The sequence below is a fragment of the Neovison vison genome, chromosome 1 (assembly GCF_020171115.1).
Source record: "Neovison vison isolate M4711 chromosome 1, ASM_NN_V1, whole genome shotgun sequence".
NCBI lineage: Eukaryota > Metazoa > Chordata > Mammalia > Carnivora > Mustelidae > Neogale > Neogale vison.
This window is the reverse complement of record NC_058091.1, coordinates 298,097,220-298,116,561: the sequence shown is the minus strand read 5'-3', so window position 1 is coordinate 298,116,561 and position 19,342 is coordinate 298,097,220. Positions and strand designations below refer to the sequence as shown.

The 19,342-nt window shown below is 36.2% G+C and overlaps 1 protein-coding gene across 1 annotated transcript; it reads right to left on the bottom strand.

Annotated features, from left to right (window-relative positions):
- Positions 1-9,343: 9,343 nt before the first annotated feature.
- LOC122895517 (spindle and kinetochore-associated protein 2-like) lies at positions 9,344-9,622 on the bottom strand. The gene has a single exon (XM_044233001.1). The coding sequence runs from the start codon at positions 9,620-9,622 to the stop codon at positions 9,344-9,346; it is 279 nt and encodes a 92-aa protein (XP_044088936.1).
- Between the last annotated feature and the right edge of the window lie 9,720 nt (positions 9,623-19,342).

The window sequence follows — 19,342 nt, the reverse complement described above, 5'->3', positions numbered from 1 at the left end:
CAGTATCTTCCAAAACAAATTGTTGTTCCTAAAACTATTACTGTTATACTTAATGCAAACTCTATTACTGTTACAAGAGTTTTCAAAATGCTTACTTCTCTCTATTCTACAGCAATCTGCCTGCCCCTCACGCCCCCTCCACCATCTCAGGCCTCCATCACAGTCATGCAGCGTTACTGTTGCTCTGCATTGATATGAGAGGTTTAAATTCCAGTCACTCCAACATTTAGGTTCTAAAATTTAGTTGTGTCTTCATTATACAGAAATGTGTTCAGGAGCAAGGTTCTGACAGATGTACATTGTTTCCCTGTTGGTTACAGCTCAGTTGTTTTACCATCCAATCATCCATATACACTATAATAAGGAGCTGGGCTCTTTTTTTTTTTTTAATATTTACTGATTCTGGCCATAACCTCATTCCTCCTTATAATCTGATTCCTGCTGTGTATTCCCGTGACCTGTTTTAACCCCCTTTTCTCACAGCCTGCTGCTTACCTCCTGTTTTACCACTAGATGGTACTCATATTTTTGGTATCTTTCAAATACACAACTTTGTTGTTCTGGTAAGCAGAATTTAAGTAACTCAGAAATATGAATAACTCTAGATATCAAGTCTAAACTATAATTTTAGATGCTTTTATTACATTTAATTGCAATTATATACATTTCATGTTAAATTCAAATGAATGCTAAATACAGATATTTTGTCTGAATTCCTTGTATTTTTTCAGCATGTATTTGGGAATGTGAAAATATAAGAATGACAATGATTTATTTTACATTAAATATACTTTCATAATCATTGTTCTTCTAAATTCTAATACTTTGGGGTTTTTGTAGCCCATAGTCCCCTGAATTTCTTCTGTTTGGTGTACACATTTTGTCTTTCTACTTATCTGCTATTTAATCATCCTATGGAACTATTCACCTTTGATTAGAGAATAAACTTGAATGTTGTTTTATATGCATTATAACTTTTCTCTGGCTTAGTGTAATCTGAGTACTATTGTAAATATTATTGTTAAAGTTTACCATTATATCAATCAAATGAGATAAATACTGTTTTGGTTTTCATTTTACATATGAGGAAACTAGGAATTAGATAAGTAACTTTCTCATAGTCACACAGCTATCTATGGCTAGATCTTGGAAGACACCATATTTAAACTCCACAATCATCGGGGCACCTGGGTGGCTCAGTTGGTTAAGTGTCTGTCTTCAGCTCAGGTCATGATGCCAGGGTCCTGGGAAGGAGCCCTGCGTGGGGCTCACTGCTCAGCCTGGAGTCGGCTGCCCTCTCTGTCCCCCCAGCAGAGTGCATGCACTCTCTCTCTCTCTCTCTCTCTGAAATAAAGAAGTAAATAAAATCTTTAACAGAATGAATTCCACAATCATAATTATTATATCCTATCTGCTATCACAATAACAGTGGTTTTGTTATTACAAAATGTCCCACTCTTTAATACCAATGGGGGGGAAAAAAGTAACTGGGGGTAACACATGTGTTTAAATTAAGAAAAAATAAATTCTAGCTTTGTGGTCTTTACAGAAAGAATAAAATTAATACATGTGCTCTTGATGGGATCACCAGTTGAACATGAAGGATCAGTGGCAGATTGAGGGATTTTATTATCATGACTGTACAATCAGAATTTAGTTTTCACCTCTTTCTCTACTGTTTTTTAACATTAATGTTTCTATTTCAGCTTTTTTCTATATAGTTGATAGAGAAAAATTATATACGGAAACTTGTTTAAAGTCAGAACTGAAAACCTGACTGTATTCATAGCCTATTTCTAAACAGGAAGTTAAGTGTAAAAGTTATATTTCAAGTAGACTGGATAAACATTTCTATAGCACATGACTTCCGCAGAGGGATAAAGAGGAAAAGAAAGCATAGAACGAACGTGTTCAGTGACAAATTGGGAAAGTGAAAGCTTTGCGAAGAGCTGATTGATGAAAACTCTCAAGGTCCATGAAATAATAAAGACATAGTAATATAATTTTAAAGTAACTTTCAGTGTGGTACTTTGTTGTAAAGCTTCTCAATTACCACTTTCTCACCTCTAAGACATTCATTAAAATCTGCTTCACAGAGGTTTGGTTGACATCTTATAGAATAAGAAAGATTCAAGATTCGGACAACTAGGTAAGAAAAAGTACAAACAGAATGAGAGTTGAGTACCAGAACACAGATTACAAACCCAGAGGAAGTAATATGTCAGAGCTGGAATTGCTTAGGGGTTAAAAATGTAACTCTATCTTAAAAATCTTTGAAATTAAGCAGAGGTTTCCAAAAGAAATGGAATAGGGAAAAAGCCATTTATTTAAGGAGTTGGCCACTTGCAAACACATTTAGGTGACATTTTTTTTTGAGGGGCATGCATCTCAATATATATACATATATATCTATATATTTCAATTCTGATTCTGTAACTCTGCCATAGTAACTTTTTTCCAACTATGTTTCTATGACTGAATATATCTCAGTTTCATTTCTTAAAAAGTCTGCCAAAATCTTATTAGAGGGCTGTGGAGAAAGTGTATATAAGATTGGAAATCATAACATTGTGTATAATGGGAATACTCACACACACACACACACACAATGTAAATTTTATTAGTAGAAAATTGAGAAAATCATCATCAATGCATCTAATTTGAAGTGCTGCATAAATGAAACCAATGACAGTAAATAATAAGAAAAAGGCATGGTACAGAAGAATGTCTATCACACCATTTAAAAAAAATAAAAGCATGGAAGGCATACAAGAACCTTTCACTTTCACGAATTCTCAATGAGCCACATTATAAGTAGTAACTCCTCTGAAGAAGGGTTTTGGATAATTCTGAAAATGAAATGAAAGGATAATTTATTCTTCACAGTTTACTCCTTTTAATAATCTTGTTCTTTTTCTTTCTTTTTTTTAGCTACATGTCTGTGCTATGTACTCAAATCAACAAAATGTAGATGTGAGAAAATCTAAGTATTTACTATCAAGTGTCACAAAGAATTTATCTTATTTTATGGATAAAAAGAAAACTTAGGGGTGCCTGGGTCGCTCAGTGGCTTAAAGCCTCTGCCTTTGGCTCGGGTCATGATCCCAGGGTCCTGAAATCGAGCCCCCCGCATCAGGGTCTCTGCTTAGTGGGGAGCCTGCTTCCTCCTCTCTCTCTCTCTCTCTCTCTCTCTCTCTCTCTCTCTGCCTGCCTCTCTGCCTACTTGTGATCTCTGTCGAATAAATAAATAAATCTTTAAAAAACAAACAAACAAAAGGAAACCTATTTACTGTGTTTTTTTTTTCTAAAATCCTCTGAATTTAAATAAAGAATAAGAAAAACTAAAGACACAAGATGTTGCAATTTTGAGGTACTTTTTTTAAAGATTTATTTATTTATTTTAGAGAGAGAGTGAGCACAAGTTGGGGGGTGTAGAGGTAGAGGGAGAATCAGACTCCCTGATGGGTAGGGAGCCTGATGTGGGGCTAGATCCCAGGACTCTGAGATCATGACCTGAGACGAAGTTAGATGCTTAACTGACTGAGCCACTCAGGCACACCCCCACGTGCCCCAATTTTGAAATACTTATTGAAGAATGAAAAATGATACTTTGAAATGTTTTTGTTTTATTAAATGCATATGCAAATGAGAATGTACATATAAAATCTTTTTGTTGTTTTTAAATCGTAAAATAATCGAAGAATATTTTGTTATGATCACCACATTGCCAAGTTTGTTTCCTACTTTTTGGTGGTTACTTTCTCATCTTGCCATGTTTTTCATGCCCTTCAGTATTAGTCAGAGATTTCCAGAGAAACAGACTAACCACTGGTCATGTGGTAGTAGTTGTATTTATTAGTTTCTTACTTTCTTCAGCTATTCATTCTATATTCCCTTTGCCCTCAGGAAGCACCTCAGCCATTCATGGCTCTTTATCTGATGAGGTGACTGAAATCTTCATTTTCAAAAGGATTGGGCCATTCATAGTCCTGCTGGGACTGTGTGCTTAGTTTTCCATTGATTTTAATCAGAGGGCATGGTGATACTGAGAGCTGCCCTAAGGGATCTCCTGTATTCCATATATACTCTTCCTTACCTCTATTGTGGAGTGGTAATACAACTTTCATTTGGTAATCAATATTAATCACCCAGTCAACACAGTAATTCTCCTTTCCTTGTTCATTCAGAATCTTGAGAAGCCCAACATGACCAAGGGGCAGTTTTAGCTTCCAGTTCAACGGGATCATTGCTGTGTCGCCTGGTGGAAACCTTCCACTTAATGGGTGACTAGGGAAAGAGGCTGACAGGCATCCAGAAAAAAGAATCATCCTATCCATTTGACTTTTTAAAATTTTCCTCTGTTGAAGTAACTTTCTGGTGAACATTCATTTGGGACACAAATATCTTTGTTTTTTGTTTGTTTGTTTGTTTGTTTGTTTTTTGTTTTTTTTCCCATTCAGAGAGCTCCTTCCAAGACTTCCTTGTCACTAATTCATGTCCACAACTCATGATCCAGTATATACTGGCCATTTTTCCTTTCAAACAAAATAAGCATCTAGGTACACTTCTCCAAGTTCTGCTCCCTGGAGAGATTTGTCTTTTCAACTGTCCTTAAGGGGTATCCTAGAAAGGAACTTTTGAGCCTCAGCTGTCCGCTTTCAGTGCTGCCTGCATCTCTTTTAGAGCTAGTGTAAACCAGGCCTGAGCCTTCTCTTCCTCTGTTGCATGGTCAAAGGGAACATCCCCTGAGGTCATAGTTGCGGGCTAGGAGTGGACCGGGGGAATAATGGGCATTTGGGTCACTTCTTCATATAATTTATTGTGCCTTCAGGGCCTGCTCAGGCTGATATTGTATGTACCACATCTGTTTGATGATGGAGTGCTGCTGTGCATGCCCAATGTAATATCTGGGCGAGTCAGATAACAGTTCATGACTGGTAGCCTAGGTTGCATGGTAACTTGGTGGCCCATGATTAATCATTCAGTCTCTGCTAAGGCCTATTTCTCAAAAGTACAACAGTTATTCACAGAGGTTGGCAGGGCATTGCTTTTATTTTTTTTTAAATTTAAATTAAGTTAATTAACATATAATGCATTATTTCAGGGGCACAGATCTGTGATTGATCAGCCTTATATAATACCCAGTGCTCATTACAATACATACCCTCCCCAGTGTCCATCCCCCAGTTACGCCATCCCTCCACGTCCTTCCCCTCTAGCAACCCTCAGTTTGTTTTCTATGATTAAGAGTGTCTTATGGTTTGTCTCCCTCTCTGGTTTCATCTAGTTTCATTTTGTTCTCCCTTCTCCTATGATCCTCTGCCTTGTTTCTTAAGTTCCACATATCATTAAGATCATATGATAATTGTCTTTTTCTGATTGACTTATTTTGCTTAGCATAATACCCTCTAGTTCCATCCATGTCATTGTAAATAGGAAGATTTCCTTTTTTGATGGCTGCATAATATCCCATGTGGGTATATATGTGTGTGTGTGTGTGTGTGTGTGTGTGTGTACATATACATACCACATCTTCTTTATCCATTCATCTGTGGTTGGACATCTGGGCTTTTTCCATAGTTTGGCTGTTGTGGATATTGCTGCTGTAAGCATTGGGTGGACATGACATTGTTACTGAAGAGACCTCAAGAGGGGCAAGCATAAGGTTATGAATCTTAAGAGGTTCTCCAGTGCAGGTGTAGTGATCCCTTTGGATCACTACATTTGTATCTTTGGGGTTAATATCCAGTAGTGCAACTGCTGGGTCATTGAGTAGCTCTATTTTTAACTTATTGAGGAAACTTCATCCTGCTTTCCAGAGTGGCCGCACCAGCTTGTATTCCCACTAAGAGTGTAAGAGGGTTCCCCTGGCAGGGCATTGCTTTTAAACCCTGAGAGACCGCACTGTAATTCACCTATAGGGAGCTGTCACAGGCTCAAAATAGCATTTCTATTGGCCGCTGATATTCCGATCACCATTGGATCTGTTGGATCATCTGGTCAAAGTAGCAGAGCAATTCACACAACAGTCTGGGCTCACTGCAGAGCCTCCTTTTGTTTTGGGCCTCACTCAAAATTAGTAGCTCTTGGGTCACTCAGTAAAAGGGCCAGAGAGATATATACTCAAATAAAGACTATATTGTCTCTTAAAATCCAAAGAGGTCCACTAGGTGGTGTAGCTCTTTATTCATTGTAGGAAAGCCCAGATGTAGCTACTTATTCTCAGTCTTAGAAGGGGCATCTCAAAAAAGAACGGGGTATCTCAACATGTCCCACACCCTGGTCATTTGGAAATTTCACTGAGGTTGAAGGCCCTGAATTTTTGTTGGATTTATTTTCCACCTTATGATACACAAATGTCTTTTCAATAAGTCTAGAATAGTTGCTGTTTCTTGCTGACCCAGTCTTAAAAGGATAATGTCATTAGTGTAATGGATTAGTGTGATACCTTATTGAAGAGAAAGGTGATAAGATCCTTCAAATTAAATTATGACATAGGGTGGGAGAGTTGATATATCCCCGAGGTAGTATAATTAGGGTATATTAATGGCCTTCCTTCTGAAAGCAAACAAATTCTGATGATCTTTATCAACAAGGATGTAGGGAAAAAAAGCATTTGTCAGCTCAGTGGTGGCATACCTTGCATGAGCAAATATATTATTTGTTCAAGGAAGTCATATCTAGTAAGGGAGCTGTAATTGGAGTCACCACTTTGTTATGCTTATGGTAATCTACTGTCATTCTCTGAGATCCATCTGTTCGTTGAGAAAAAAATAAAATAAAATACGTTGGATGAGGCTGTGGTAGAAATTGTGCAGAGAAGAGCAAATTGCAGAGCAATTAATTTCTCACAGTAATGTTGAATATTGTGTCTTCTGGACCCTCTCAGGCTAGGTCAGTGGTGCAGAAATGATAAGTCCTCTGTATCTTTCCGAAGTCTCTTAAGCCATTGAACTTTTTCCTATACCATAAACCAAAGAAGGTCCAGTATTTCAAGTTCACTTAATGTGGGTCACCTTTTTGTCCAGGTTTTAGCCAACCAAGCAAACAATCTGATAGAGCCCTTTCTAACTCCCCAAGTGGCAATGTTAAATGTAGAATTCTCTGCTTAGTAGGTTTGTATCACCAAATTTGGCCTGATCCAACTTTATGGTTTTTGTCTTCAGGATCCCACAACCTTAATACACATTCCCACAGATATTCCCCCCAATTTTTCTTTGCATCAGTTAGAAAAATCAAGTAGTTCTTTTGGAGTGTAGCATGGTGTGTCATGGGTCACACTTTGTACACCACTTTTAGGAGCTTCCTGCGACTTAAGTCTAGCTGTAGGGGCTGCAAAGAGAGGTTGTGGAAGTGGATCATAGTGCTTTGCAGGACAACTTCCTCATATTAGACCAGTTTATTTTCTTCAGACAGTGAAGAGTTCATTAATCTCCTCAGACTTAGATGGAGAGGTTATTTCTGCCAGCAAAGAACAAATCAGAATTTAGAGACTCAATGAGTCCAGTTTCATTGAAGTCTTTCCATACTTCCATATTCCAACTTTCAGTATCCCGTATGTTTTCAATCAATGTTCTCACTTTAATATGTGAGGCTGAGAATTCAGTTTGCCTTGTGAGGCTGAGAATTCAGTTTGCCTTGTTACTCAGCCACTGCAGAATAAGATTTTTTGTTTGGTTTTAACAATGACAGCCATGTGACTAAAGGAAATAAACATCTTTTTTCAAAGTGGATATAGTAGATTTCCAGTCCTTGAGCTGGGAATTCAAATCACTGAGATAATTCTTCACTTTCTCCAGTTTGTACAGAGACATTAGGAAAAAACAATTTACCTCCTTTTATTCATTTGTTTGACTAAAATATTCAAAATTATGATATACCTGGTTCATTGATCTCTTGCTTCCTAGGTACTGGATGAGGAGTTGATATTTTGTGTATCTCTAGAGCCACATCACAAAATGGATGATCAGGGCTCTCTTTCTTCCTGGAAATAGAGCTGAAGTATCTTCAATCTAATCAGAATAGAGAGCTGATTCTGGAAATTGCAAAACCAATTCAGAAAGCTCATTCTAAAGATCATATTCCCCACTACCATTACCGTGTCACCGTATCTGCTTTAATCAGGGTTCTCCAGAGAAACAGAACCAAGAGGGCGTGTGTGTGTCTGTCTGTGTGAGTGTACAGAAAGGGAGAGAAAGAGGCAGAGAGATATTTATTTTGATAAAGTGCCTCATATGATTATACAGCTTCCTAAGTCCAAAATATGAAGAGTGGGGAAGCAAGTTGAAATTTAATGTTGCAGTTCAAGTTCAAAGGCAGTTAGTCAGGCAAAGGCCAATGTTGCAGTTTAAGTTTGAACAGATCAAGTCTGAAGATCATCTTCTGGTAGAATTCCTTCTCACCTGGGGGAAGTCAGTCTTTGGTTTGGGCCTTTAATTGATTAGATGAAATTGATTGACACTGTGGAGGGCAATCTGCTTTAGTCAAAATCCATTGATTTAAATTTAAACTCATCCAAAACACCTTTGCAGAGACATCCAAAATAATGTTTGACCACATATTTGGGTATCATGGCCCAGACAAGCTGACAGGAAAATTAGCCATCTTCTTGTATATTAGGATGCAGTCTAAAATTGTGTATTTGTCCTTATATACCAAATACATTTTTATTTCAAGAGGTTTTAGTACTTCTAGCATTTTTTTCAGGAATAATAATTTTTTTTTTTAAGTGACAGTTCATGTTGCTCAACATTAGCATGCAGAAGGAATAGAGGAAAAAAAAGTAAGACTATCACAGAATAGCCAATTTATTATTACCAAAGTTAGCTTCTGTGGAGGACTAGAGGGCACATACTAGCAGTCTCATCAATAATGTGACCATTATCTATAATCAAAATTTTCAAAAATAAAATTATATACATATGTAAAATGTAATACAAATATTTTTTCTACCCTTTAGTTTCCAAAGCATGCTCATTCACATCTGATAGTACATATATCCTTTCTTGATAGGCCAGGACATTCATGTTACCCCAACTACACAAAAACAGATGCAAAATAGAGTTATGTGACTTCCTTGCTTGAAATTATAAGACTAATTACGTGTGATATTTATTTTTAAATCTCTTTATTCCCATTCCATCCTTTTGGCTAAACTTTATTCCTATATCTGCCCTTCTTATAGTTCCTTCTCTTGTAAAAGGCGTCATTATCCAGTGACCACAACCAAACCTTCTTCTCCATCGTCCCACCTCTAGTCATCAAGTGCTAACAAGACATCTTCCTAAATCTTTCTGGAATGCATCTCTTCTTCATCAGAATTCCCTTTTGCAAGTCCATTTCTTCATACGTCTGACATGAAAGATTTTAATTGTTCTGCCGCAGTTTGCTCTTCTTTACTCAGTGGTGACAGCTCCAGGTCTGTTTGCTTTTGTAGCTCTTGTATCATAGTCATAGTCTTATTGACAGTAGCACAAATGCGGTTCTTAGTCTCTTTCTGCTCTGCAGGAATTGGTTTAAAGCGTGCATGCAAAGTTTGATATCGAGATCCTATTGCTGACAATTCCTTTATGAGTGTAACTGGATTTTTCATCAGTTCCAGCTTATTGACCTCCACCTCCATGTTGAATAGTTGACATTCCTCAGACCTCCAGGAAAAATAAATTTTAATTAGTATTTAAATTCTTCTTTCATTCTTTTTGGGGTAGTGAAATTAAACTATATTTCTTCTTTTTATATAAATGCCTTTATCACATGTTTAATCAGCTTTTCCTGGGGTGATGGATAATCCCCAATCTCTGGCTTACAAAACAAATATTTATTTCTTCCTCTAATTCTGCATCTGTGGGCTCAGGGGGATTCCACAAGCTTTTGCATTCTAAGACTCAGACTGAGGAAATATCTGCTCTGTGGACATGACATTGTTACTGAAGAGACCTCAAGAGGGGCAAGCATAAGGTTATGAATCTTAAGGACTTGACTTGGGCTGAGCACACTGCTCTTCTTCACATAGTCTATTGGTCACAGCCATTCATGTGGAAAAGACCAGAGTTGATAGGGTGGGAATGTACATTTTCTCTACTCTACTGAAATGTTCCCCAGAGTCATAGAGCAAAAAGCAAGGAGGTATAATATTATTATCAGGAAGCAGCTGAGAGTTGTCAATCATCGTCATCATCATCATCATCTAGGATAGTGCTACTAAAGACATGCACTGTATCCAGATGCATAACATTTTAATAAGTGGGAGGCAGTTTTTTCCCTAAGTCAACCTGATTTCTCTGCTGAAAAAATATTCTTTCATATTAATTCATAGTGGGAATGTAAGGATCATGATTAACATGGCTAACTTTCAATACACTCCAGAACAGTTCTGTCTGGAAGAGGAGTATGGAAATCTGAAGCAAAGGCCCATCATGATAAAAACTTACGAACAGTAGTAGTTCTGCTTGTTGTACATTTGTATTGTTTCAGGCTCTTCCACATGCTTGATTGGCGTGATCTTACTTAATTATCATAAAACTCATATGAAGCAATTACTTTTATTATCTCCGTTTTGAAGATGAGAAAACAGAGGCAATAAAAGTTTACCCAAGTACCTATGAATAAATAAGAAGCAGCAGAATCAGAATTCACCTTCAAGCATGTAAAAGTCACAGCATCACACTACCACTGCTATAAAATGGAAGTTATAAATACCATCTTATATTAACATAATAAATGTCATTGTGCTTTTTTCGTTAAAAATTCCTATTTTTGTGTGTGGTATTCCTAATAAAAGTTTATGACATATATGTTTAAAATTTGGATTGTTTCTTCTTTAAAGTATATGAGAATATAGAAGCATAGGTTCTCAAGATTAGTTTATCTAAAGATCTTTGGAAGCATTTACACAAGTAGAAAGATGTATTTCCCATGACGATACAAGGATAGAGCGATGGATTCTACATTCACAGATTTAAATATAGGCAATAGATAATTTGACTTCATCAGAATCCACAGGAGTTATATTTAAAGACATTCTATCATTCATCTCATCAGTTTCTGTCAGATATCCATGGTATGAATTGCTCTCTGTCCTGTATATACATTAAGAGAGAAAACACAAGTTGTATATATGTTTTCAAGATTATCTTTAGAAAGTTAAGTTTTAGCATGCATGTTAATGAGACTATGTTTTTAAAGCATTAGTTTTTTTAAAAAAAAGCTAGCAGCTATATTTAATTATAGAAATCAAATTAAGAATCTTATGTGACAGCATATGCTGTATGCATCTAAATCTGCTAATTGTATAGACCATGCAGCTTGAGTCCTGTATTATTGGCAATGGAAATATAATGGCCTAAGTATTTCTTAGTTGGAATGAGAAAATGCTAAGAGCTTTAGGATGTTTAAAAATACACATGTAATATGAATTCTGAATATATCTATGCCCATAAAAACCTTATTATATCTTATTGGAATAATTACAAGAAACCTCTTATTTGACATGCTTAGCATATCTGTCGACATACCTGGATCTTCATAAGGAATAAACAGGTGTATTTGCAATAGTTTCCCAGTTCCCTACTAACAGTACACAAGGAAGAAATTTAAAAACACATAAAACAGAAATAAACATATATTTTGACATTATAAGTGACTTACACAATGTCCCAAAGTGATGGTAGTGATGGGTAACAAAAAATGGGTATGTTGAAAAGCAGATTATGTGTGATAGTATCTGTGAATCATATGAAGAAGAATTGTTACTTACTTTTTAAAAAAGATTTTTAAAAGATTTATTTATTTGGGAGAGAAAGATTGAGAGAGTGAGGGTGGGGAGGGTGGGGAGGGGGCAAGCAGAGAGTGAGAGATCCTCAAGCAGACTGCCCACAGAGCTCAGAGCCTGATGCAGGACTCCATCTCTCCACCCTAAAATCGTAACCTGAGCCCAAATCAAAGTCAGGCACTTAATCAAATGAGCTACCCTGTGGCCCCTTTTTTACTTACTTTTGAACACTTCTAAAAATATTTCTGATGATAAGGCTAACTTTAGTGTCTATACTTTATAATTACTGTCATACAATTTAAATCAGTTTAGGAAATTGTATGAACTCCACAAAACTGATCACTTATGCATTTGTTCAAAATTACACATCATGGTCCCACTCCTTACAAAGGATAAAAAAAGAAGTGGGTTCATTTGATTGGTTGCAAACCATTCTATACAAAGGTAATATTTGAGGGAAACTTGTGTCATTATTATAGCATGTGAAATAAGTATTTGGAGAAAGAGCACTACTGAAAATTATAAAAGCATGCAGGTTTCTCTGATATAGCCAATTTCCTGCTCAGATACTTGCCAGGATTCAGGATTATTTATCAAGACTCAGTGATGGCTCTTTTGAGTTTAAATCCTCATCATTCTTGCTGGCAGTGAAGCAGGAGACAAGAAGAATCTAGAGTAAAAGTTGGGAAACTGAAAAGCCAAAATGCTACTCTTCTGACACTTGCATTTCTGCGTACATCTTGGCCTTTCTTGCTGCTAATATGTATGTAAGATACACACACACACACACACACACACACACACACACACATATAAAGGAAAGAGCAGATATACTCTATTCCTGATTACATCAAACTCAGCCCTTTGTTTCCTGTCCCTCTCTTCGGGGATTTTTTTTCCTTCTCTTTTACTTTCGTATATCAACTTTCATAATGATCTCAGTCCTAATGATGGTCATATATATTCCTTGAGTTTCAACTTTAACTCTTATTAAATCTCTTTTCACATGTTGTTTCTTAAGTTATCCTTCTAATATCTCAAAGGTAATATTGAAAAAATGAACACATCTTAGTCTTCTTCCAAACCTTACTCCTAACAAATCAATGTGGCTTCCTCTTATTTTGCTCTACTTTTTAAAAAATATCCAAGTATTGGGGTGCCTGGGTGGCCCAGTCTGTTGAGTCAAACTCTTGATTTCAGCTTAGATCATGGATTCGGGGTCACGGGATCATGCCCCATATCATCGGTCTCCATGCTTGAGGGAGTCTGCTTAAGATTTTCTCTCTCTCTTTCCCTCTGCCCCCACTCACACACTCTCTAAATTAAGAAAAGTAATTTAAAAAAAAATCTAAGTCTGAAAGCAGATTTTCGAGTATAGTTTCATAATTTGTATTGTATCCTTTTTTTTCCCATTTATACAAGCAAACTCTAAATGCACTATAGCAATTTACTTCTTGTTTATTGTCATTGTTGCCTCTAGCCTAGCTCAGGCTATCATACTTCATCCTTCAATCCCTTAACAAGCCTCTTTATCTGTTTCTTAAATTCTGATTTCTTTATCATATTCATGCTAAAACTGTACTTAATTATTTTGTCTGATTCCTATTTTTAACATAATATTTAATGATCATGCCACCCATGTCCTTGACTCACATCACTTATGGGAAAATGTTCAAACAAGTCTGTCATTTACAGTCCTGCACATTTTAAGAGCATTCTAAATAGAAAATAGTCTATCACTTTTTTCTGTTTCTCCCATAAGTTTGCCATTTAGAAGGCTCAAATGTTTAGTTACTGTATTAATTATCTGTTGCTGTGTGCAAATACTACCACAAAATTAGTGGCTTAAAATAACCAACACTTGTTTATCTCAGTTTTTTAGTCCAGGGTCTGTGCATAGCTTAATTAGGCCCTCTGCTTCAAGGTCTCACAAGGCAGATCTCCAAGTGTTGATTAGGGTAGAAGTCTCATACGAGGCTCAGCTAGGGAAGCTCATGTGGTTTTTGGCAACATTCAGTTCCCTTCAGGGTACTGGGCTAAAGAACTGTTTCTTTCTAGCTGTTGACTTGGAAACCACCCTCAACATCTTGTCTTGTGGTCTTTTCCATAGAAGTACAACACATGGCAGCATGAGAATTCAGAGCCAGCAAGGAAAACAGATCTTCTAACAATATGATTGACACTTTTATGCAAAATAACTATGTACAGTTAATCAATATCAATCCTATCACATTTGCTGTGTGATTTAGTAGAAGCAAGTATTGGTTCCATCCACACCCAAGGGGACAAGATAATACAAGGATATGAATACAAGGAATTGGGTTTCATAGGAACCACTCCTGGGTCTGTCTACCTCAGTCCCTTTTATATAAATCAAGACTTTTGGCTATGACTTAACACATAATGTTTATCCTGATATTTTGTTTTTCAACTTTTCTATCTACGTTAGTTTATCCTCACCTTTCTCTTCAGAAAGCATCTGCTGACCAGTATAGTCTCAGAACTCTTGTTAAGAAAGTTATTGTTGCAGGGCGCCTGGATGGTTCAGTCAATTAAGCCTCTGACTTCAGCCCAGGTTATGATCTCAGGGTCCTGGGATGAGGTCCCATGCGGGGCTCCACACTCATCTTTGAGTCTGCTTCGGTTTATCCGTCTCCCTCTACCCCTATTCCTGCTTGTTCTAATGCACTCTCTCTCTGTGTCATCAATACAATCTTAAAAAAAAAAAAAACAAGGAAGTTATTCTTGCAAGAAGTCATTTGACAATTTCACATTTAAATAAAAATAAGAAATTTATGTGACATTTTAACCTATCTACTATCTGTCTAGCCCCACTAAAGAGAAGAAAAGCTATATACATTGTAGGAGAAAAATGTCCCACTGCCATCTACACTTTTTAAAGATAATATTTATAATCTGATAGAATAAAGTTCGTGTGTTTATAATAATAAGAAATTTGACAGCAGAAACCATGACTTATATATAAACTTCATAGAGGCACATAAACCAATATGCAGCAATAATTCAAAAATATTTTTAATTAATTGACTGAGTCAAGACTGAGTAACAAAGTGATTGGATACAGAATGCAAAATTATTTGTAACCGAGCAATTTAATATGATTTTGTAATATAATCTGCATAAACAACTGTGTTGGGAAGATGAATATTTCGAGTTTGGCTTAATGGCTACTAATCCAACATGATAAAGATAACTTTTGACATAAAAAAAAAAATGCACCACTCGGTAAATATTTCTTGCTGATTAAATGGATTCTTTAAATTAAATTCAGCATCAAATGGCACTGTGTTTTTCTTTTTTTTTTCTTTAATAGTAATTTGCTCCAGAGTTTATTAGTTATTTTAAATTGCTGTTGAAACTTAATCTAAGATGAGAGAATCATGTTATCAGAATATAAAATAATGACACATAATATAAACTTGGTAATAAAAAAAAGCGAATCCTTTCAGCTCAAAAAACATCACATTTAATAGCATGCAATCTAAAGGAAGAGTATGGCTGCCAGACAAATTACTAGCACTTCTATATTGAGCAGTGATATGCATTCGTTAGTGGTTGCCAACAGACACTTATGTTAATGTACTGTCTTGCACCTCTTATTATCTAAAACTGTATATTTTTGATCACTCAGCATATATTTGCTAACAATTATTTGTCTGCTCTAGCCCATGACTCAAACATCAGACATTTAAAATTGTTAATAGATTAAATGTAATGTGGTTGCTAGATATGTGAAAAGTGGGCTCTATGATTAAAATGATTTTTTACACGGTTAGATACCAAAATGAAATTCTTACAATAGTAATACTTCATTTGAATTGGTTTATAAATGTCATGTTAGCTATAAGGCAATGAATTGTGTAATGGTTTTTAGAAATCTTTTTTCCAAGTCATGTAAAGCACTACAGAGGTGAAGTTTCAAAGTCATGTAAACTTTTCATGAGAATAATATTAATAAGACTCATTATTTAAGTAACCTTTCAACATTCTTTCTTTTTTAAATATGCATACATGTTTACAATATAATATTTATGTAAGAAATATTTAATATCTATTCAAGGCACCTAAATTTGAAAACTTGGAACAAATTAATAGTTTAAGAAAAGAGGTATTATTGACTCATTAACTGGTGTCATTTAATAATTACATTAAGTATATTGAATAGCCTAATGGAAACAATTATATGCAACACTCCTGAGGTGCTACAAGGGTGGTTATGATATTTCTTTCTTAACTTGAAATAAGTACTGAATTTGAAGAAATTAATATGAGTGGGTTTAGGGCAAAGCTGTAAAGACTATATTCATATTAGTGATTACTAAAGATTAGTAGGACACAATGTAATTTCTAAATGGGGATGTCAGAAAAACTTTCTTGAAAAAAGGATGCGTACTGCATTTAAAAAAATTCTCATGTTAATACTAAGTTGCAGTAGAGTATGGAAAAACAGAAACTCTGAGCAATGGGCACCTGGGTGGCTCAGTTGGTTAAGCGACTGCCTTTGGCTCAGGTTATAATCCTGGAGTCCTGGGATCAAGTCCTGCATCCGGCTTCCTGCTTGGTGGGGAGTCTGCTTCTCTCTCTGACCTCTTCCCTCTCATGTTCTCTTTCTCTCTCATTCTCTCTGTCTCTTTCAAATAAATAAATACAACCTTTAAAAAGAAAAGAAAAGAAACTCTGAGCAGAAGTATGTGTGAGCAGTATTTTAGAGAAATAAACTCAAGAGGGTTAAGTAAATCTCTTGTTCAGTAAATTGTGATTTGGCCTCATTGTTCGGCAGTGCTTGCATCCATACCCTTTGCCATGTATGACTTTGAAGTTCTTTAAGATGTTCAGTATTTTCTCGACTCTGCCTCCTGTACTTGACTTCTTTTCACTTGACTTGTGCTTATTTACGCCACGTCACCAGGACTATCCCCTTGGGCAACGCCGCTCATCTAAGGAGGAGAATAAGACACACAAAGAGAAAAGAAGCCCCAGATAAAGCCCCAGAGCAAAGAAGCCCCAGTCCACCTCAGCCATGACTAAGAACAGTTTTCTCCAAGCTGTGTGGGAACCTATCTATTAGTCTGGGGTCATCCACCTGACCCCAGTCTCCGTCAGTTGAGTGTGTGCTGAGATATCAATGCATAAGTGAAAATAAATGTTGTTATTTTCAGCCACTTAATTTAGGGGTTATTTGATACACAGCAATTATTGGCGATTTAAAATATGAACTGGAAGTCGGGGTGTAGTTGCAACAAAAAGTCTGTGACACATTGTCATTAGAATCACATAAGGAATGGATGCTGGAGAAGTGGTAAAGATATGGTTAAAGGAGACTAAAAAATGTTGACATTTAATATTTAGTTGTTGAACATTTGGTAAAATTAAATTTACAATAACTTGAAAGACTGAACATGCATTTAATGTAATGTCAACAGGGGCATGACTTTTAGGTAGGATATTTCAGAATGAATCGTTTCCTCTTAGCTTCATATGATAACAGTATTAACAATGATAACAATTAGCAATGATAATATTATTTTCAGAAAAGAAAATTATACTACCTCTCACACCCAAACTATTTACTGAGTAAAGAGCCTTTAAATTTAGTTACAGTGTGTGGTCCTAGACAAAATCCCAGGTGGTATCCAGTATTATATGGTTTCTGGATAAAATTTGTGACTCATATAAAGGAGTCTTTAGTGATCTCTTTAAACTAGGGGAGAAAAAACGATTTTAAGAAGTGTAGGCTATTATTCTATAAAGCAGCCTAATTTTTTAGCATTATTTGTCAAAAAAGGCATATATAGTATAAATGAATATTAGATACAGTTTTTGTGTAATGGACTAACTAGAATCAAATATTTAGAAAATTCATACTGCTTAAAAAATACTGTTTAAAAAAATAGACAAACAACACCCCTATACTGCTTTGAGAAAGCTTTATTGACAATGTTATTTAGATCTGACCTAATAGGTAACTGAATTTTTTTAGGTACGCCATGTTCTTTGGAAGCTGAATGCTTTAGAGGCAGAAAGCAGGCTTAAAATAGTTATCTGCCATCAAACAGGTAATATTGTTTAATGTTCTTTTTATAGGTGACCAAAGACAATAGCAGAAAAACCCTTAGAGAACAACAGAAAGATAGACGACTGAGCAGAACCAGAGTTTAATTAGGAAACATTAGGGGAACCTGAAAATCTTTACTCAGAATGACTTCAGAATTGCTAAGAATCAGTGACTGTTAGAAGTCTCCATTCTTCTTCCTGTTGAATAAGATTTTGTTGCAGTTTTCCTGTCCATGTTTTAACTTTGTGTGTGGGGGGCGGGGGGCGGTATATGATAAAGGAGGGCAAATAAGTAGTTTATCCATAGGTCATCTGACTAAAAAGAGTGATACTTGAATCTGATAGAGTTGGGAATATCTTGGACTTTGAGTCTCATGACTTGATAATTGAGCAGACTAAGAATCCTAAGAGCGAGCATATTTTGCATGTGAGAGGGGCATAATTCCTCCTAACAAAAAGGGTGTGCTGTGGTGAAAGCTACCACATCTAATTATTCTCTTTACAAACTTCCACGGTGGAAAAGTTCCCATACGTCAGGCCCTATCCACACTAAACGGAAATCAGCTTCTCCTCTCTCTCTCTCTTTTCCTTATGAAGAGAAAGTCAGAAAGTTACATCATTAAATATGTCTTCACTTATTATGAGGTCGTTCACTCCCAGTCCCAGCTCCACCATGGTCATTGCTCCATGTATTGCTGTTTTCTTCTTGAACTCCAGGATGTCTTAAAGATGGGGTGAAGTTGGCTGGTTTTCTGTCTCCATAATATTTTACTTTTGGGCTTTGAAAATATATATATGTATGTGTGTGTGTGTGTGTGTGTGTGTGTGTGTGTATATATAGGCTGGAGACAATTTCTGAGGGACATATAATATGGAATTTGAATTTTGAAATTGAATTTTGAAACTCATAAGAAGGACATTTACAAGTCATTATAATGTCCTTTTATGGATATTCCTCATTTTATTTTGACCTTCTAAGTAGTTCTTCCTTCTTCTAAGAAATTATCTTCAGTTTTCCATAGTAAGTCTACACCCTTGGTCACAGGACAGTGTCTCAATTTCTGCATGAGGATCTGTTTCATGGTTTTCTTCCTGATTGTGTCATTTTCTATAACAGTCCTGGGATTCAGTATTAAGACCAGTATTAATTACCTAATTCCTCCCCAGAAACTATGGTCAAGCCTGGATACAATTGGATTGCCTTTATAGTTAACAAAAAATTGCCAAGTGAAAGCACGTGTTTTCTCTTTAATATTACATTTTATTTGTGAAATACTCATTTATCTTTTAAGCTCAGACATTTCTTTTGAGGGCCAGCACAGTGTCAAGAAGAAACTAGATGGGACGCCTGGGTGGCTCAGTGGGTTAAGCCACTGCCTTCGGCTCAGGTCATGATCTCAGGGTCCTGGGATCAAGCCCCACATTGGACTCTCTGCTCAACAGAGAGCCTGGGAGCCTGCTTCCCCCTCTCTCTGCTTGCCTGATCCATCTCTTAAA

Excerpts from the sequence above, each read along its gene's own strand:
- LOC122895517 (XM_044233001.1), bottom strand. The coding sequence starts at position 9,622 with ATGGAGGTGGAGGTCAATAAGCTGGAACTGATGAAAAATCCAGTTACA.